Here is a 16682-nt window from a genome sequence, read left to right as displayed (position 1 = left end):
GAAGGCTAATTTTATTTAGAAAATTAATGTGGATGCGCGGGGGGGGGGCTCATTATTATTTGTGGGATGAAATCATAATTTATAATTTTTATACACATACATGTTATTCTTCTAGTTTGTAAAAAATGCAAGGATTGGATATATATTATTATATTAAAATAAATCTTTTATTCAATATGCTTTTTTAAAATAATAAATAAAATTATATGTGGTGGTTAAAAAAATAAAAATTTAAAAAGTAAACATGAAAGTGTTCAAAGGTGGGGAAGAATGAGAAAAAATAAAAACATTGAAAAAAGAGTGAGAAACAGTCAGTATTATCAATTCATATGAGTTGTCAACAACTATTAACGCCTATTAAAGTACATCTTAACCTGTGCCACGAGGGCACAGCTTAAACAACCCCTTTTGTAATTTTGTTGGATACCTGTAGCAGGCCGTCACTGCTACCAAATGATGCAAACCAATATTTGCAAACGTGGATACTGCATATCCAATCACCTTAGCTATACAAGTCCCACACAGTTGGCACTGGTTAGAACAATTTATTGATGTCATCAATGGCCTTAATTTTATGCTTCATTGTGTGGGAATCTCTTGCCTAAATTATTTGACTTTATCATATATGCTTAGAGCATCTCCAACCCTAAGCACCTCTTAGGTATAAAATCTACGTGGATATATATTATACTTAACATCTAAATTTTAGACTACTCCAACGGAGTGTCCTCTTAGCTATAAATTTAGCTTCCGATAAACAAGTGCGCTACATTTGCAGATGATTTTGCTGTTATCTAAAAAGCCCACGTCATCTCCCGCTTGAAATATTCCAGATGTAACCCTAATATTGGTCCAAAACATAATATCTTTTATTTGTAATATATAACATATTAATTTGAATTATTTTTAAATATTTAACTTAAAATATTTAATGTATATTTTAAATACATAATATTATAATATACAAAATATTTATATATGTTCATCATTATTATATGTATAGATGTATTATTTACAATTTATAATATTATTTAATTTTATTAAGTGTAAAATATTATTTTATCGTTAACTAAACTTATAAAATTCTAACAACCAATATTATTATATATAAATATATTATTTATTTTTTTAATTTATAAAGTCACATGTAATATTATTAAGTGTTAAAATATTAATTTATTTTTAACTATATTTATAAAAAGATATGATTAAATAAGACATGCTTTTGGTAAAATAGTTATTTTGTTTTATTTTATAATGTTTACTATAAAATATTGAAATAGATATAAAAGTATTATAATATTATTATTAAATAATTTTTTTATTAAATATAACATTTAATTTTCATTAACCCATATCGAGCAATTTTATTTTCATGATATTTTCAAAATTAAAAAAATATATAATATTTGAATATAGCTAATGATTATAGCTAACACCGTCGGAGCAAAAATCGCTACAGGTTCAATAAAATTATAACTAATCATGTTTTAGCTAACAGTTTTCACTGTTAGCCTTGGAGATGCTCTTATGCTCCTCTTCTTATCTTCACTCGAGAAGCAGCAAGCTGAGCACTTAGAATCATAATCTTTTCTTCAACAATAAAGTTCCCATCGGCTCGAAAAGCCCTCAAGATGTCGAATGCCAACGTGAATAGGTAATGTACTAATGGATCATAATTCATACTGTATGTAGAATTCTTGAGGTTTTCTTGAGATTCATATATTAATCTGTGCAGCTGGAGTTGTACATGTTGCTTCAACTATATCTGCGAAACTTGCTGTACTTGTTGCGCAATCTGTTCAGCAGAAGCATGCCTCAGCTGTTTCTAGTAGTGAACCAGTTGAGACATGGAACTGAAACTTTAAGAACTGGAGTTATAACATCAGAGCAACAGGGACACAAGATGAGCTCTAAATTTGTTCATGTTCTGAGACTGTTATCAGATTTATCTTGTATAGTCCTGGCTTAATATCTATGCCTGATTGTATTTGATATTTATATATGTTCGCGTTTTTAATTACATTGATGTTTAGATTTTGGGAGCAAAATCAAACAAATTTTAGAGAAATATCTGAGAGAGTTGTATCCTAGCCATCCGAGAGGGAAACCTCTCCCAGACTTGATATTCCTCACAATCTAAAATATTTTCATGTTCTCTAAGATAACTTCAAACATCTCAAATATTTTTCTCCGTTTCTAATATCCGACCTAATTTTTGGTGCTTTGACTGTGTAGTTAAAATTGTTATTTTTGAAGATTTGTTTGTCATTTACAGGGACAGAGTGATAGACATAGGCTGTCTGTTGCAAAAGACGGTGGGAGTAAATTGTTATCAAGGCCTTGCCAATACAATACTACAAAACATGTCATATAAGCCCTCTTCCTGATACCCGGAGATTTTAAAAAAATTGAACACTTAACATGGTGGTATCAGACGGACGAGTTCGATGCACCTCGAGATTTTGAGAGAATCGATCACCTAATAATAAACGACTTGGAATAATGTTGAGCTAGATAGCTTGCACTAGAATAATTTCCTTTTGAAAACAACATTAAGCAGCCTTGTGTCAAATCCCAGGCCAGTCAGTCACTGGTCATACATAATACTGGTAGCAGAGCAAGATATATAGGATTTTGTGAACTTGGTAACACTAGACACTAGCTAGATTCTTTTTTGGGAGGCCTTCCTCTCCCTCTTTTCATATCAACTTGAATAATACCACTGCTACCTTCTCTTCTCACATATGTGAAAATACAGGTGTCCCCCCTTTTGAGTCTGTGTGCCACAAAGAGACGAGTCCATCCAACTGTCAATGCTGCTTTCTTACCTTCATTTATTACTTTTACCAGCCACTTTTTACCGTCTGGATCTCTCAGCTTGATCTGTTCCTTGTCTGCTAGCCCACTCTCTCTCACGAACAATAGTGGGAGAGGCTGATCCATTGTACATTCACAAGAAATGTGCAACAATTAGAATGACATTTGTGTAATTTGTGTTCGGATTGCATAATGAGCATGAATGCGATTTATGTATGGACTTACTATCCAAATTTTGTTGGCTTCGGTTAAAAGAAGTCGAAATGATGGAGCATCATCATTTGAAGTGGCCTCTTTTGGTTCATCATCGATCTCCATCTTTGCATCAGTTTCTTCGTCATCCTCTGTAAGATCCACTCGAGAACCTATACATGCAAAAAAACCCTGATAGTGAAACATTTGGTAAAGAAATGCTGAGAGATGGAGAGGGGGGAGAGCCAGAGAGAGACCCTGATAGTGAAACATTTGGTAAAGAAATGCTGAGAGATGGAGAGGGAAGAGAGCCAGAGAGAGGGAGAGAGAGACCCTGATAGTGAAACATTTGGTAAGAAATGCTGAGAGAGAGAGCCAGAGAGAGTGGGAGAGGGAGAGGGAGAGAGCCAGAGAGAGGGAGAGGGGAGAGAGCCAGAGGGGGGGGGGGGGGGGGGGGCGAGAGAGAGAGTCTAAACTGGTATTTTGATCTAAGCTGGTTCTTGCTTCCTCTTTGATTACTTTCCCTGCAGTTCGATCACCATTCTTGTTTCTATGTGAATCGCAACAATCCTTTTCACACATGCTTGGATCATATACCGTGACTTGGAAGGTTGAGTCCTGAACGAGCCTAAAAACAACAAAATCACCATAATCTAGTCCATGATCAGCAACAAATTGAGGCCAGCCATTTACAAAGAAGAAGCGCCCCTCTTCTAATTTCTCAACCTGGACAGTGTACACCCTTTCGCATTCATATTTAAGTGCCAATTCGGAACCTAATTTCCCTTCCATCCTCTCAACAAAAGCCGGAGGTATGAGCTGCAAAGCATGCATGTTCCAAATCCATATCAAGACATGCAACAAGTAACAAAAAAGCAATCAAATTAAGAAAAGGAAAAAACTCACCAGTTTTCGAGAGAAGTCTCCTACAAGGGGCTTGAAGAAAGAAGGATCCATCTCAAATTGCAAGGAATGAAGCAATGCAGGTTTGTGTACATGCGTTTAGGCTTAGGTGATATAAATTGGATGCATTTAAGGTGTATCCATTTCATTCAGATATGTGTTACACAGATGAGAACTTTATTTCTCTATTTATTACTCAAGTCTGTAAGTTGTGCCAGATGGGTAAACCAGATTTTTGGGTTATGTAATTTGCTGTCCGTTTGCATGGAACCATGCATTTTGGCTACACAAGTGTATGGAGTGTTTGTAAAAGCACTGAGTTCTAGGTTGACAATTTACTTTGAAGCTCTGTGCGTAGCCTTCAACAACTGTGATTACACCTCTTTCAGACTTTCAGTCTTTTTGGAACAAGTAATTATGGCTAACCTCAAGAAATTTGTATCTAAAATTACGTAAATTACATGTCAAAAGTCAAAGTACCGAATTAGGAAAAAAATTTGGAGTATGTCACAACTGAGTATTCCTTCCTTCTTACATTCGCAAAAATAACATTATCATCACTGCCTATCTCTGTTGCACTACTATGAGCACAAGACTCAGCCAACTCAAAGAGGTGCGATTTAACTTTAAAGATTAGAGTTTATAAAAATTGTTAATTTTGTTGTTTATGAATTTATTTATACTATTACTGCTTTTATATTATAAATATGACTATGCCATCACAATTTTTGTATAAAGATGTCCCATTAATTCAATCACTAAAAAAGCAATTCGATCACCAAATCATGCTTGCTTGGTTGCAGAGTAACAAAGTTTTTTCAAAACTAAATTTCAGGTTCTCTCGAAATGTCTTGTCAGGATGTCAGATCCCGACGTAAATAGATCTGTCATATTTCACATATTTCCATTTCGTTTCCATGTGAATTGAGAGACAAATTTCTTCTACAAGCCTGTAAACTAATTTATGTGCTAATAAGAGTCGTAAATAAGCTGAAAGGCTTTGAAATGCATGTTGATTAAGAACAAAGGTACTTGGATTTTAAAGCTTCAGATGATGCAAGCACTCCAGATTTTCAGCTTCCTTTGTTGCTCGAAAAATTAACACCTGCAACAGTTTTGTAGAGGGGTTGATCAGCTCGAATACACAAACATCACCTGCTTTTAGTGAATTGTCTCTTGCAAATTGAGCCCAGCCTTGTCTAATTCTACACTGGTTGCAATGTGAGTACAAACTACAAGTAACTGGCCAAATTCTTCCTTCAGCTTCAAGGAGGATCTGGTTTTGGTACTTCCACTTCTTATAAGCCTCTTTAAAAGTTTTTGGTATATACTGCAAAACCAAGAAAATAAGTGATCCCTTGTATTTAAAAGCAATTAACAGCTAAGTTATAGCGTATTTGCATGTAAATAGCCTAAAATAGAATGTGAATTCACACACATTGCATACTATTTTCTCTTCGTTAAATTATCAAAACAATTAGATATAATAGAGGAGAGATTAGCGATTCAGGTAGTGTATTTATGTGTATCTTTACCACTCCAGACCCGTTCTCGTATACATAAATTGGTTTCATAGCATGAATGAAAAAGGGGTTCTTGGATCTGAAAGCCTTAGCTGATGCAAGTGCTCTATCTTTGTCCTCCTTACTGGCCGGTGCTGGCTCATCATTTTCCATTGCTGGAAAATGCAACACACAAAACCAATATGTATCTTAGTCTTTCGCTGTATACATTATAATTAAACTAACTCAGAGGAGAGTATACCTTTTTTGTGCTGCAATTTTGGTCCAGTATTGCGAGCTGCTATAGGAGCAGAGCTTGCTCTTATCTTTTTAGAAGGCCTTATCATCTCAGAACTGGTTGTGTCATCAATATCGATTACTGTCTTCTTCACTTTGGACCTCGATTTTACAGAGTTTGGAATCTTAGTGGTAGCTAACGGATAGTCTATCTCTGAAGCACTTGGATCAAATATGCGTACTAGAAACTTGGAATCTCCCTGGTATTCAAATACCAACATATGACCAAAACTTATAGAATAGAACTTCGCAAATTCTAGCCAACCATTTCTTAAGCAGATCTCGTCGCTGTTTCTTTCTAAATCAATTGACCAAATTAAACCACTTGGAGCCTTCAAGGAAATACGATCCGTTAGGTTCTTGTATAAACTCACAAATTTTCTCGGAATCATCTGCATAAAGTATTATTCCCATATGAACCAGCAAAATGTACTACAAGAACAATCACACAGAGATATGGAAACAGAAATAAATAAATAAATTCACAGATACTAAATCTTTGATAGCTCCGTTCGGTCATCGAGAATGAAATGAAACTTGTACAATTTTGTTCTATTCATACAATCTAAACCCGCACAAACATAATTTTTTCAATTGTTATCCTTTCTCTTTCATCATATCTCTTTATACTTTGAATTCTGTAAACAAAATCAATTTAGTCCTCATTCCATTCTCCAACCGGACGGAGCATACAAGATGTGCAAAATTCTTACAAGACTAGAATGTGAGCCAATGTCGGAGAGTATAATCTTAAAAAAGCGTTTTGGTTTGGTGTTCGATGAACTGGACCTGGGAAAAGATGCCATGTTTAGCTCAACTGCAGGTCTGCAAAGTTACATTATGCATTAGACAAGGCACTTTTGAGTTTTGAGAACTGAGATCCTGAGGACAAGGCTATAGTTCTAAAACCGTTTTGGTTAATTAATTTGTAGCAGAAATTGTGGATAGTAGTAAATACTCTAATTAATTCTACCGTTACAAAGTATTTCCTTCTATATACGTTCTCAGAGCTTCCTTAATAAACACAGATTAGATAGATAGGGTAAATCAAGATGACAGTATTTACTGGTAGTTCAATGAGTAATCTTACAAGTTCGATTTTGTCAACAAAAAAAAAATCTTACAAGTTCGATTGTACTTTGATGATTCTTTCTAGGAATCTAGAGTCTTGGACCTCTGGTCACTGGAAAGATGCTAACATTAATCAACTTTTTCGAGTGACTAATTAGCTCGAACACACAAACATCGCCCACTGCCAAGCTATTCGCATGAGCAAAATTTCGCCAACCACTAGTAAATCTGGCTGCTGTACGATAACTACGAGATGTTGTGCACTTTACTGGCCAGGATCTTCCGTCTGATGATTGAAGGATAACATTGCAATGGTCCCGTGTTATATGTGTAGTGACAAATATTTTTGGCACAGACTGCAAGAAAAAGAGTGAAATGAACTTCTGAGAGACGCACAATAGAATACTTTTGAGAGACGCACAATTAGTTAGTAAAGTAGCATAGTATTTGTATGCATCTGTTGAAAAGCTTACCAAGCATCTTCCATCCACATAAGAGGGACGCATATTGATTTTGAAGAAGGGGTTTTCGGATCGGAATGCTTTAGCTGATACTTCAGCTTCACTTGTTACCTGCAGCGCTTTCTGGTTTACCTGATGGCTGGCTTCTGCAGAAGCCAAAACTGTTTTTGTATACTGCGCAGATGATGCCAAACAAATTGTAAAATCCTCTCTTCTTCCAATATCATCAGCAGCAACTTCTTTTCCCTTGCCCAAGCCCGTAACATGGTCAGTTTCTTCACTATGACTAGTAGCACTCAAGGGGTACTCTACCTCAGTAGCACTCTTGTCCATTATGATTACATGAAAGTGTGAATTTCCTTTGTATCTGAATACTAATAAGTGACCAAAACATATGGAGTAATGTTCTGCGAAGTCGGGCCAGCCATTTTGAAGCCAAACCTGAGAATCACTTCTCTCCAGTTTCACTTGCCAAATTGAACCAGCCGGGGCCTCAAGAAAAATAAAGTCTGCCAAGTCATCTCCACATGTAGTCAAAAACTTTGTGGGAATCATCTGATTAGCAGTTAAATCTTTAGAAAACTAAACTTTGAGGGGTATACAGGATAGTAATCCGTAAAGTGTACATGGAATGCTGAAGGACTTTATTATGAATTAAAATATAAAGATAGTATTCAACAATTAGACTTCTACAGAGTCATAAGTTCAAATTTCAATCTAATCCACCTTGACACATCAAAATATTTTTCAGATTAGAGGACACCAGATGCAAAGGTCCAATCTGCCCAATCCCGACGGACCAAACCCAACATATTATATTCAGTTGATATCATACTGCCTAACCCTAACGTTTTCAATAATTTTAAGTTCCAGTCTAGTTATAGATTGTCAACTCTTATGCACTTGTGCAGGTCATCACACCAATGAGGATAGAAGCAGCATCCAAGCTGGTATTAATTTTTATCTTCTTAATCAGCTTGTATTAAATTATTCACAGAGGTCATACGCTCCCATTCTGCAAGAAGGCGGGGAAAGTAACTTCAGGGCCGCATATAAATCACATCCTATAAAACCAAAGATTGGTCAATTTGACTTCTTGAAAACCGAAAGGGACATGTAATTTGGGACGGAGAGAGTATGCTGGAGGCATTCTATGCACAATAATTTGAAATTAGGTATTTTTGAAAAAATATATGATTCAATAATGTCATAATAAATATTAATAGCCCCGATATCTAGTGAAAAAATGGAAAATCCATTAAAAAAAACATGTATTCTGAAACACAAAAACCGCATAGCTCTGGCCACCTACATTCAATCACCAGAAGAATCATCCCCTCAAATGAAGAAATAAGAAAGAAACTGCATGCAAATATGGAAATGTTGAAAGAATCATCAACATCTGCTATAAGTTGTAAATGATCCTACATACAACAAGCCAACAACTTGCCTTAACTACCTACACAGAGTTTATGAAAAGAAGGATAATAAGCAAAGTATGAAAGGACTTACTAGTCTACTATGAGGGGTAATAGTAGACACAATCATCTTGAAGAAGTAGCGGGGCTTCACCAAAGGATCCATGCATGCAGGGACTGGACAATATATCGAAGGTTAGTCTATTAATAATGAAGAGCACAGGATTGCATGTATGTGCTGAAGATCTGGCTAAGAAGAGGTGGTTTCAGCTTTGGGGGAGTCAAGAAAGGGCAGAAAGGCTTGAAGACCAGGGAGGGGATGTGCATCCTAAGCTACTTCCCAAGACTGATTTCAAAGTGGGATTTCCAAAATTTATCTGCCAACAAAGTAGTACTCTTGCCTCTATTTTTATTGGTACAGTTTTGACTTTTAACGATCAAATTCACCAAGGTTTTTGTTAGAGTTATAATTGAAAAATAATAATAATTAAAAAATATTAAAAAAATTATATCAATATAAAATACAAATAATCTATTTTAAAATATAATTTTCAGTATTTTAAAATAATAAAAAAATTATCCTTAATTTTTTGTTAATTCAACTATTAAAAAATTAAAATGGACGAATTAAAATGAGTAGTAATCTAAGAAGGGACTCTGTTTTTCTGATGTCACATCCGGGTCAAATTGTATCTTGAAGATGGGAGTAACCTTGAATAATGTCTCCCATTTCCAAAGCTTCGTAGTCACTATGCTCTGGGCTTGAGTGCTTTACTCAATGAAAACCAACAGAAAACTTGCACATAACAGTACTCCTATAAGATACTGGAAAAATAGAAACACAAAAATCCTTATTACTGGTCAATTACAGGGATACTGAAATTCTCCATCTTGTCTTTATTACAGGCACAAGCTGTATGAAGAGAAACAGAGCTTGATTTCAACATAACACACAATAGGACCAGGCATTCTTAGTGTACTCAGTGATTAATAAAGTGAAACTCAGAAATTATTACATTCTGGTTAGAGTACTCAGCTTCACATATTGTTTGATATATGAACCTTAAGCAATTTTTTAGAGGGGTTGATCAGTTCAAAGACACAAACATCGCCAACCTTCAGCGAATTGTCTCGTGCAAAGTCTGCCCATCCATGCCTAAAAGCACATCGGTCGTTGCTCAAATTAAAATAACTAAACACCGGCCAAGTTTTCCCTCCAACTTCTAAAATAACTTCAACATTCTTCATCCACTTTTTATAAACCTCTTCAAAGGTCTTCGTTATATGCTGTAACAAAAAGTAATGACCAATTTCATGAAATGATGAAAAGTAAGATTAAAAAAGATTTAACTAAGAAGATTAAGGTAGGTAGTATTTACCATTCCAGACGATCCTTTGATATGTGATGGTGTCATAGAAACAATGAAATAAGGCTTTTCGGACTTAAAATCCTTAGCAGCAGCAAGCGCGGGATCCTTCTTCACATTGCAGGCCGATTTCCCATTAGAATTTGCTACACTCAAATAGTCATATCAGTTCTTGATTGTAAAAAATCTGTGAAAAAGTAAAGAATACCTCATAGAAATACCTATACAAGAATAGCTTGCTCTAGTTCTCTTCCGAGGGCTAATTTCATCCGAATCATCTGAAATATTAAACTCATTTTCCCTCTTCTTCTCCACTTTGGTTGATTTCACAAATTCAAGAGTGGTACTACAATTTGCTGGATAGTCAATCTCTGAAGCGCTTGGGTCAAATATAAGTACTTTAAATTTAGAATCTTCCTGGTACTCAAAAACCAGAAGGTAACCGAAACCTATGGAATAAAACTTAGCAAATTCCGGCCAACCATTTTGCAGCCAGACCTTGTCTTGTTGTTTTTCTAAATCAATCGACCAAACTGAACCACTTGGAACACTCAACTGAATACGATTGTCAAGGTTCTTCTCAAAAAGCCTTTCGAATTTTCTGGGAATCATCTGCACATAAATATGAATCCATAGATCAACTTGCACTAGTGAAAACAGCACACAAAAAAAAAAAAAAAACACAGAAATGACATTATAATGTGCAAGTTGATGGAATTCTTACAAGTTTAGTATGTGAGCCAATGTCAGTGAGTACAATCTTGAAAAATCGTATTGATTTGGCCGGGGAATTTGACCAATTAAAAGAGGCCATGTCAAGCTCAACTTCTGGTGAAAATATTTGTGATTTGGAGTGGATTAGTGGAGTATATAAAGCCTGCATAATTTACGTTATTTACACTGGAAATTTAGTGTTGGAAATTGAAACAGCCAGAATTTCAAGAGTTGAAAACCTTTTCGTTAACTCATTTGTTATTTGAAATGTAGCGTATAATAAAGTAGTTACCACTCTATTATCTACTAACGAAAGTTAAAGTTTATATTTCATCAGCAATCTTTCATTTCTATTTCTGATAATAAAGTTTATAGAACAGAAACAGACGAAAGCATATTGGTTCTTCACGACAAAGGACATTTCACGTTCAGAGCAGATGAACTAACAGCTGGTTTCTTCTTCTCGGAAAATCAAGACTTGTAGCAATTTTCTTGAGGGGTTGATCAACTCAAAAACACAAACATCATCTACATTCAGTGAATTTTCTCGGGCAAATTTACCCCATTTACGGCCAAATCTACACTGATTGGAATTCACACTGCAATATACTGTCCACCGTCTGTTTTCTACTCGTAGGATAACCTTGTCGTTGTTCTTCCACTTCTTATAGGCCTCCTTAAACGTATTTGTTATGTACTGCAGAAACCAGATAAATTCTTACACATGTTAGAGTGAAATTTCGAAACATATGAAACCATTTAACAACTAAATATGAGAGGAGTGCAAGATAAATCCAAAGACCATATAATACAATCACTATACTTTCTACTCTAGGTGAAACGATCATCGGATCATAAAAACTGGGATTCAGACATGTAATTATGTGTATTATTTACCACATTAGGCCATGCTCCAACAACATTCGATGATTTCATAACATGGATGAAAGAGGGGTTCTTGGATTTAAAAGCTTTAGCTGAGGCAAGAGCTACACCGTTTCTTTCTGCTGAAAACAACAATCCACACAGACCAATATTTAGGTTAGTCATAACCGTATACAACACAGAAAGACCAACTCGAAGGAGATCACATAATAGTACCTTTTTCTTGCTTAACTTTTGGTCCATCCTCGCCTGCTTTGCAAGAAGAGCTTGCTGTTGTCCTCTTACAGGGCCTAACCACATCGACACTAGTTGAATCATCGCTATCAACTACTCTCTTCTTAGCTCGGCCTAATCTAACAACATTACGATTCTCAGTAGTACTAGTTAGTGGATAGTCTGTCTCTAAACCACTTGGGTCAAATACAAGAACTTGAAATTTAGAGTCACCCTGATATTCAAAAACCAACAGATAACCAAAACCTATCGAATAATGTTCTGCAAATTCTGGCCAACCTTTCTGTAGCCAAACCTTGTTCTTGTGTCTTTTTAATTTAATCGGCCAAACTGAACCACCTGGAACCTTCAAGGAAATTTTGTCATCCAGGTTCTTGCCGTGTATACTTGCAAATTTTTTCGGAATCATCTGCATCAAACATAAATCACAAAACTTACCTGTAACATATGCATTACAATAACAATCCTATCTGTAAGACTATAAAGATCAGATTAAATTCTTACAAGCTTAGGATGTTGGTCACCGTTCGAGACTATGATCTTAAAAAAGCTGGATGGTTTGGCCATGTCCAACTTCTAATGTTGCCTGAGCCTGAAGATATTCAGAATTTTTTACACTATATACACCTATAATATATCATGTACTGCAATTTATCCGTATAATTTACATCTACATCTTATTAAAGAGCATTTCTATGAATCAAGAAAAGAATATTACAATATAATCAATGCCATTTCAGTTACGTAGAATCTTATTAAAGAGCATAGTCATGACCTGTGGTTACACATTTTCTTTTATTATAATAGCGTGATAATTACTCTATGATTTAAAAAACTACTCCCTCCGTCCCATTTTAGTTGTCACATTTGGTATTGTGCCGGTCAAATTGACCAAAATTTGACTGAAATTTATTAATATTTTATCAATTGAAAAAATAAAAAAAATATGTCACCGGAAGCAACTTTTAATCTACTTTAAGATGTGATTTTCAGTTTTTTAAAATAATGAAAGAATGGCCTATAATCTTTGGTCAAAAGTTAGTCAATTTGACCAACAAAAATAGAAATGTGACAACTAAAATGGGACGGAGGAAGTACTTCCTTGTTTTTTTATATGAAACTTTTGACTTGGGCACGTATCTTTAGATAAATTGACCGGATAGTAGAAATTATTATTTTTAATTGATTTTTTTTTTGTGAATTAAAATTTTGATTACATATTTTTATTTAGAAAAAGAAAATTTCAGAAATAATACTTTAAACTACCCGGTTAAAGCACTTAAAAGTATGTGCCAAAAAGTCAAACGTCATATATTAAAAAACAGAGGGAGTATATGACAATATTAAAACCGAGTTGTATTTTCCTTTTTTTGAACAGTAAATAGAATTGTAATTTCAATTTGAACAAAACGGGTCTTTGCAATGAACTGTTGAAAAGACTCAGAGCTAGTTTAGCAAGAGAAGACCCTGATTCTTCGCCAGGCAATGTTGATAGATCAAACAAGCATTGGAGTATGAAAAAGGGAATTTGACTATCCAGTCAAAGAAGATCTCGCATAAAAAAACGAGTACACCCAAGACACTGATCATAACAGTAATCATGAATTCGATTTCTTGCTACATATACTGACTGATTCATGGCAGCCATGGAGAGTAGAGCACACAATATCATAACAACCCATATTGCACCTTACTGAGACCGCTTACACTTGGGAGAACACATTCACCAAGTGTGCTTAACATTGATGACAACATTCAGCAACTTCTCGGAAGATGACAACATTCAGCAACTTCTCGGAGAAATTGATCAGCTCAAAGATACAAACATCACCTGCAGCCAAGCGATTTGCTTGTGCAAATATTTTCCAACCAACACTAAATTTGGTACAGGAGTTGTAAACACCGCACCTAACTGACCACTCTCTTCCATCCGATATTCGAAGGGTAACATTGCAACTGTCTTTAGTTATAAATCTCTTTACAAACTTTTGCGGCAAACCCTGCAAGGACAACAGTCAAGGCATGGTATAAAATTTTGAGACTTCCGATTGCTAAATGATCTAAAAGCTAGCTATATCAACTGGAAAACTTACCAGGGATCCACCAGACAAGGAAGATGGGTATACATTGATTCTGAAGAAAGGGTATCTGGATGTGAAAGCATCGACTGATGCAGGCACTTTAGCTTCCTTAGCTTCCCTTTTAACCCTTGGCAGTCTCGTATTTTCTTTGCCACAGAAAATTTTGAATTTCAGAGAATTCATCAGGCAAACAACATAAAGCCAATAATTCGACCAAAATAATATGAAATCTAAAAACGGAAAAAGAAAACAAGAATACAGATTGCTTCATGATTAAATTGAGTGGCATGTTTCAATTTTAAAGTAATGATGTTCAGATCCAGTAACTAACCGTTTGTTTCTTCTGCCGCTGAAAATATGTGGACCTCTAGCAATTTAGTACAGGTGTTTATCAGTTCAAAAACACAAACGTCGCCTACAGACAACGAATTGTCTTGTGCAAATCTGTCCCACCCAGAACCTAGCCTACACCGGTTCCACTTCATAATGCAATTAACCGGCCAAATCCTTCCTGCAACTTGAAGATGAACCTGGTCATTGTCCTTCCACTTTTTATAAGTCTCTTCAAAGGCCTTACTTAGAACCTGCCAAAACAAGAGAAAATGACCAACCCCCATGTATAAAAGCACTTAAGAGTTCACAAAACTCAAAAATAAGTTTACTATTTTCTCCATATTAATCTATTTGATTTTAAGGTATCAAGGAGTAGAATACAACTAAAACATTTTTTAAGACATTTACAAATTTAAACTGGAGCATAGTTCCTTCATTTCATCCAATTCAACACGGCCAAGTTCAAATATACCAAACACATGCAACATTACAAATTAAAGATTAGCATTATGTATAAATATGAGTTAGTGTTTACCAAGCCGCGCCTTTTCCCATCTACATGTGATATTTTCATGACCCTGAGAAAAACGGGGTTGTCAGATTTAAAAGCTTCAGCTGAGGCAAGTGCTCTGGCTCTGGCTTCTTCAATTTCCTGCGGACAATCTCCTAATTTTGGCGGAAAATGTCAGATAAGTTACAGTGGGGTAGCATGTTAGTTTCAATTTCTAAAAATATATACTTAAAAGGAGAAAACAAAACAGATTACATACTTTTTTCTTTCTGCAATTTCAGCATCAAATGGTCAGTTTCAATTGCTCTTTTCCTTTTCTTGCTTGATTCCCCGCTTTTAAGCTTTGCACTTTTGGATGATGGATAGTTTATCTCCGTGCAACTCGGATCAAATATACGCACTTTAAAATCGCAATGTCCCCGATATTTAAAAAACAGCAGGTGTCCAAATTGTATAGAGTAAAATTTCGCAAACTGTGGCCAACCATCTTGTAGCCAAACCTCATTCTCATCTCTCTCCAAATTCACCTTCCAAACTAAACCATTTGGAGCCTTCAAGGAAATACGGGAACCTAGTTTGTTCCCGTGTTTCCGAACGAATTTTCTTGGAATCATCTGTATGATATGTAAATCACCAAATTAATTGTGCAAAAGATTAAAACTAAAATACAAAATTCTTAAAAATATGAATCCTTGATGGGGTAAGAAGTACTTACAAGTTTAGTTTGCGATTCAGTATCAGAGAGAATGATCTTGAAGAAGTGTTGTGGCTTGGGCGGGGAATCAGACCAATCAGAACATGGCATTTCAAGCTTCATACTTGAGGAGTTGAGGTTGAGGTTGTCAAGAACAAAATTTATGTATGTGATGTGACTATGTCTATGTATATTCACTCCAGAACCAATTATTCATTTGAGCTTATTTAAAACTTACTATTCAGTACGCCAGTACAAGTATCATTTTGAAAGAAATTTTTGTCCCATAATATTTGTTCATTTTTAATTTTCAATACATATATATCGACATTATTTCAAAATTACCCTTCTTGAAAGTTGTATAACATTTAATAAGAGTTAAATAAGAGTCTACACTCATGCATTTACCAGGAGTATGGGGTCGTTTGGGCAAGCTTAAAAAAAGTGATTATGTGCTTAAAATAAAGAAGTGGACTAGAAGTGAAAAGTAAATAAGTTAATAAAATGTTTGAAAAAGAAGCAGAAGCTCTGAGACAGAAGTTAGCATTCTCAGCTTCTTGAAAGTGTTTCTACTTCTTTACACAAACGGGTAAATAAAAACAGAAGCCAGAAGCAGCTCCGGCTTCGCTAAACAAACACGCACTATGTGTGAGAAATTTTTATCTAATTAATGTCTTCTTAATATGCATAATTTTTTCAAAAGAGACATGTATTTTATAGAACCAATTATTTCTTGGTATGTGTGTTTTTTTTTTAAAATGAACAATTAAAAGAGGACAAAAGGAGTATGTTTTATTTAATTTTCAACAGTCATATTGACTATTTTTTATTGTAAATAAAAGGGTTTGTTTTGTGCACATGCTAAGCAATAAATTTTATATGCGTGAGTCTTTTTGATTGGGTATGATTGTTTTATATGCTAGTGGTACATCATTATTAAGAAATATTAGCCGATCAAAAATGAATCAAACTTATAAATTTTAGTATTTAGCATGTGTCCGCACCATGAAAAAACCGTAAATAAAAAAATATTCTTTCATAATTTTTAAAAAATGAAAAATATTTTAATATACGTACTTACTAGTTAAAATTTAGTATTTGACTAAGTCGAATCAAAACAATAAAAATAAATTCGGAACTATATAAATATTTGATTTTGAATTATTAATAACACATATCTAACCTTAAATCTTTGAGAG

General features: G+C 34.8%; 4 protein-coding genes and 1 long non-coding RNA gene across 6 annotated transcripts; 1 reads left to right on the top strand and 4 right to left on the bottom strand.

Annotated features, from left to right (window-relative positions):
- Nucleotides 1-1227: 1227 nt before the first annotated feature.
- Nucleotides 1228-2023, top strand: LOC108197515 (uncharacterized). The gene is made up of 2 exons (XR_001802019.2): nt 1228-1657; nt 1739-2023. It is a non-coding gene; the product is annotated as an uncharacterized LOC108197515 (long non-coding RNA).
- Nucleotides 2024-2260: 237 nt separating this feature from the next.
- Nucleotides 2261-4286, bottom strand: LOC108197860 (putative B3 domain-containing protein At5g66980). The gene is made up of 4 exons (XM_017365591.2): nt 3919-4286; nt 3489-3831; nt 3046-3185; nt 2261-2937 (listed from the first exon to the last, which is right to left on the bottom strand). Exons 1-4 carry the CDS (start codon nt 3967-3969, stop codon nt 2662-2664), a joined length of 810 nt encoding a protein of 269 aa, XP_017221080.1. The 5' UTR covers nt 3970-4286; the 3' UTR covers nt 2261-2661.
- A 462-nt stretch (nt 4287-4748) lies between these two features.
- LOC108223611 (B3 domain-containing transcription factor VRN1-like) lies at nt 4749-7579 on the bottom strand. The gene is made up of 4 exons (XM_017397954.2): nt 7259-7579; nt 5680-6106; nt 5451-5593; nt 4749-5245 (listed from the first exon to the last, which is right to left on the bottom strand). Exons 1-4 carry the CDS (start codon nt 7577-7579, stop codon nt 4955-4957), a joined length of 1182 nt encoding a protein of 393 aa, XP_017253443.1. The 3' UTR covers nt 4749-4954.
- A 1919-nt stretch (nt 7580-9498) lies between these two features.
- On the bottom strand, nt 9499-12505 carry LOC108223601 (B3 domain-containing transcription factor VRN1-like). The gene is made up of 9 exons (XM_064086880.1): nt 12369-12505; nt 11847-12273; nt 11643-11752; nt 11193-11442; nt 11038-11048; nt 10756-10908; nt 10253-10643; nt 10044-10177; nt 9499-9951 (listed from the first exon to the last, which is right to left on the bottom strand). The coding sequence occupies exons 1-9, from the start codon at nt 12429-12431 to the stop codon at nt 9703-9705; spliced, it is 1788 nt and encodes a 595-aa protein (XP_063942950.1). The 5' UTR covers nt 12432-12505; the 3' UTR covers nt 9499-9702.
- Nucleotides 12506-13371: 866 nt separating this feature from the next.
- On the bottom strand, nt 13372-15682 carry LOC108194898 (B3 domain-containing transcription factor VRN1). 2 transcript variants are annotated; one of them, XM_017361843.2, is made up of 6 exons: nt 15505-15682; nt 15049-15403; nt 14814-14941; nt 14277-14529; nt 13958-14091; nt 13372-13864 (listed from the first exon to the last, which is right to left on the bottom strand). In XM_017361843.2, exons 1-6 carry the CDS (start codon nt 15604-15606, stop codon nt 13601-13603), a joined length of 1236 nt encoding a protein of 411 aa, XP_017217332.1. In that variant the 5' UTR covers nt 15607-15682; the 3' UTR covers nt 13372-13600. The 2 variants fall into 2 exon arrangements, with proteins under 2 accessions (XP_017217332.1, XP_017217327.1); XM_017361838.2 differs by having other exon boundaries at nt 14814-14944; nt 15505-15681.
- Between the last annotated feature and the right edge of the window lie 1000 nt (nt 15683-16682).

This window comes from Daucus carota, chromosome 1, assembly GCF_001625215.2.
Source record: "Daucus carota subsp. sativus chromosome 1, DH1 v3.0, whole genome shotgun sequence".
NCBI lineage: Eukaryota > Viridiplantae > Streptophyta > Magnoliopsida > Apiales > Apiaceae > Daucus > Daucus carota.
This window is presented reverse-complemented; position numbering and strand designations above follow the sequence as displayed.

Bases quoted from the DNA above. Each gene is read 5' to 3' on its own strand.
- LOC108197860 (XM_017365591.2), bottom strand. From the start codon at position 3,969: ATGGATCCTTCTTTCTTCAAGCCCCTTGTAGGAGACTTCTCTCGAAAA. The intron at 3,832-3,918 runs GTGAGTTTTTTC...CATGCTTTGCAG, and splicing joins GAGACTTCTCTCGAAAACTG to CTCATACCTCCGGCTTTTGT. The intron at 2,938-3,045 runs GTAAGTCCATAC...ACAATGGATCAG, and splicing joins AAGCCAACAAAATTTGGATA to CCTCTCCCACTATTGTTCGT.
- LOC108223611 (XM_017397954.2), bottom strand. From the start codon at position 7,579: ATGGACAAGAGTGCTACTGAGGTAGAGTACCCCTTGAGTGCTACTAGT. The intron at 6,107-7,258 runs GTAAGCTTTTCA...TACTTTATGCAG, and splicing joins ATGTGGATGGAAGATGCTTG to ATGATTCCGAGAAAATTTGT. The intron at 5,246-5,450 runs GTAAAGATACAC...TTGGTTTTGCAG, and splicing joins ACGAGAACGGGTCTGGAGTG to TATATACCAAAAACTTTTAA.
- LOC108223601 (XM_064086880.1), bottom strand. From the start codon at position 12,431: ATGGCCAAACCATCCAGCTTTTTTAAGATCATAGTCTCGAACGGTGAC. The intron at 11,753-11,846 runs GTACTATTATGT...TGTTGTTTTCAG, and splicing joins AAAAGTTAAGCAAGAAAAAG to CAGAAAGAAACGGTGTAGCT. The intron at 10,644-10,755 runs GTAAGAATTCCA...ATTTATGTGCAG, and splicing joins TTGGCTCACATACTAAACTT to ATGATTCCCAGAAAATTCGA.
- LOC108194898 (XM_017361838.2), bottom strand. From the start codon at position 15,606: ATGAAGCTTGAAATGCCATGTTCTGATTGGTCTGATTCCCCGCCCAAG. The intron at 15,404-15,504 runs GTAAGTACTTCT...CATATCATACAG, and splicing joins CTGAATCGCAAACTAAACTT to ATGATTCCAAGAAAATTCGT. The intron at 14,945-15,048 runs GTATGTAATCTG...CGCCAAAATTAG, and splicing joins GAAATTGCAGAAAGAAAAAA to GAGATTGTCCGCAGGAAATT.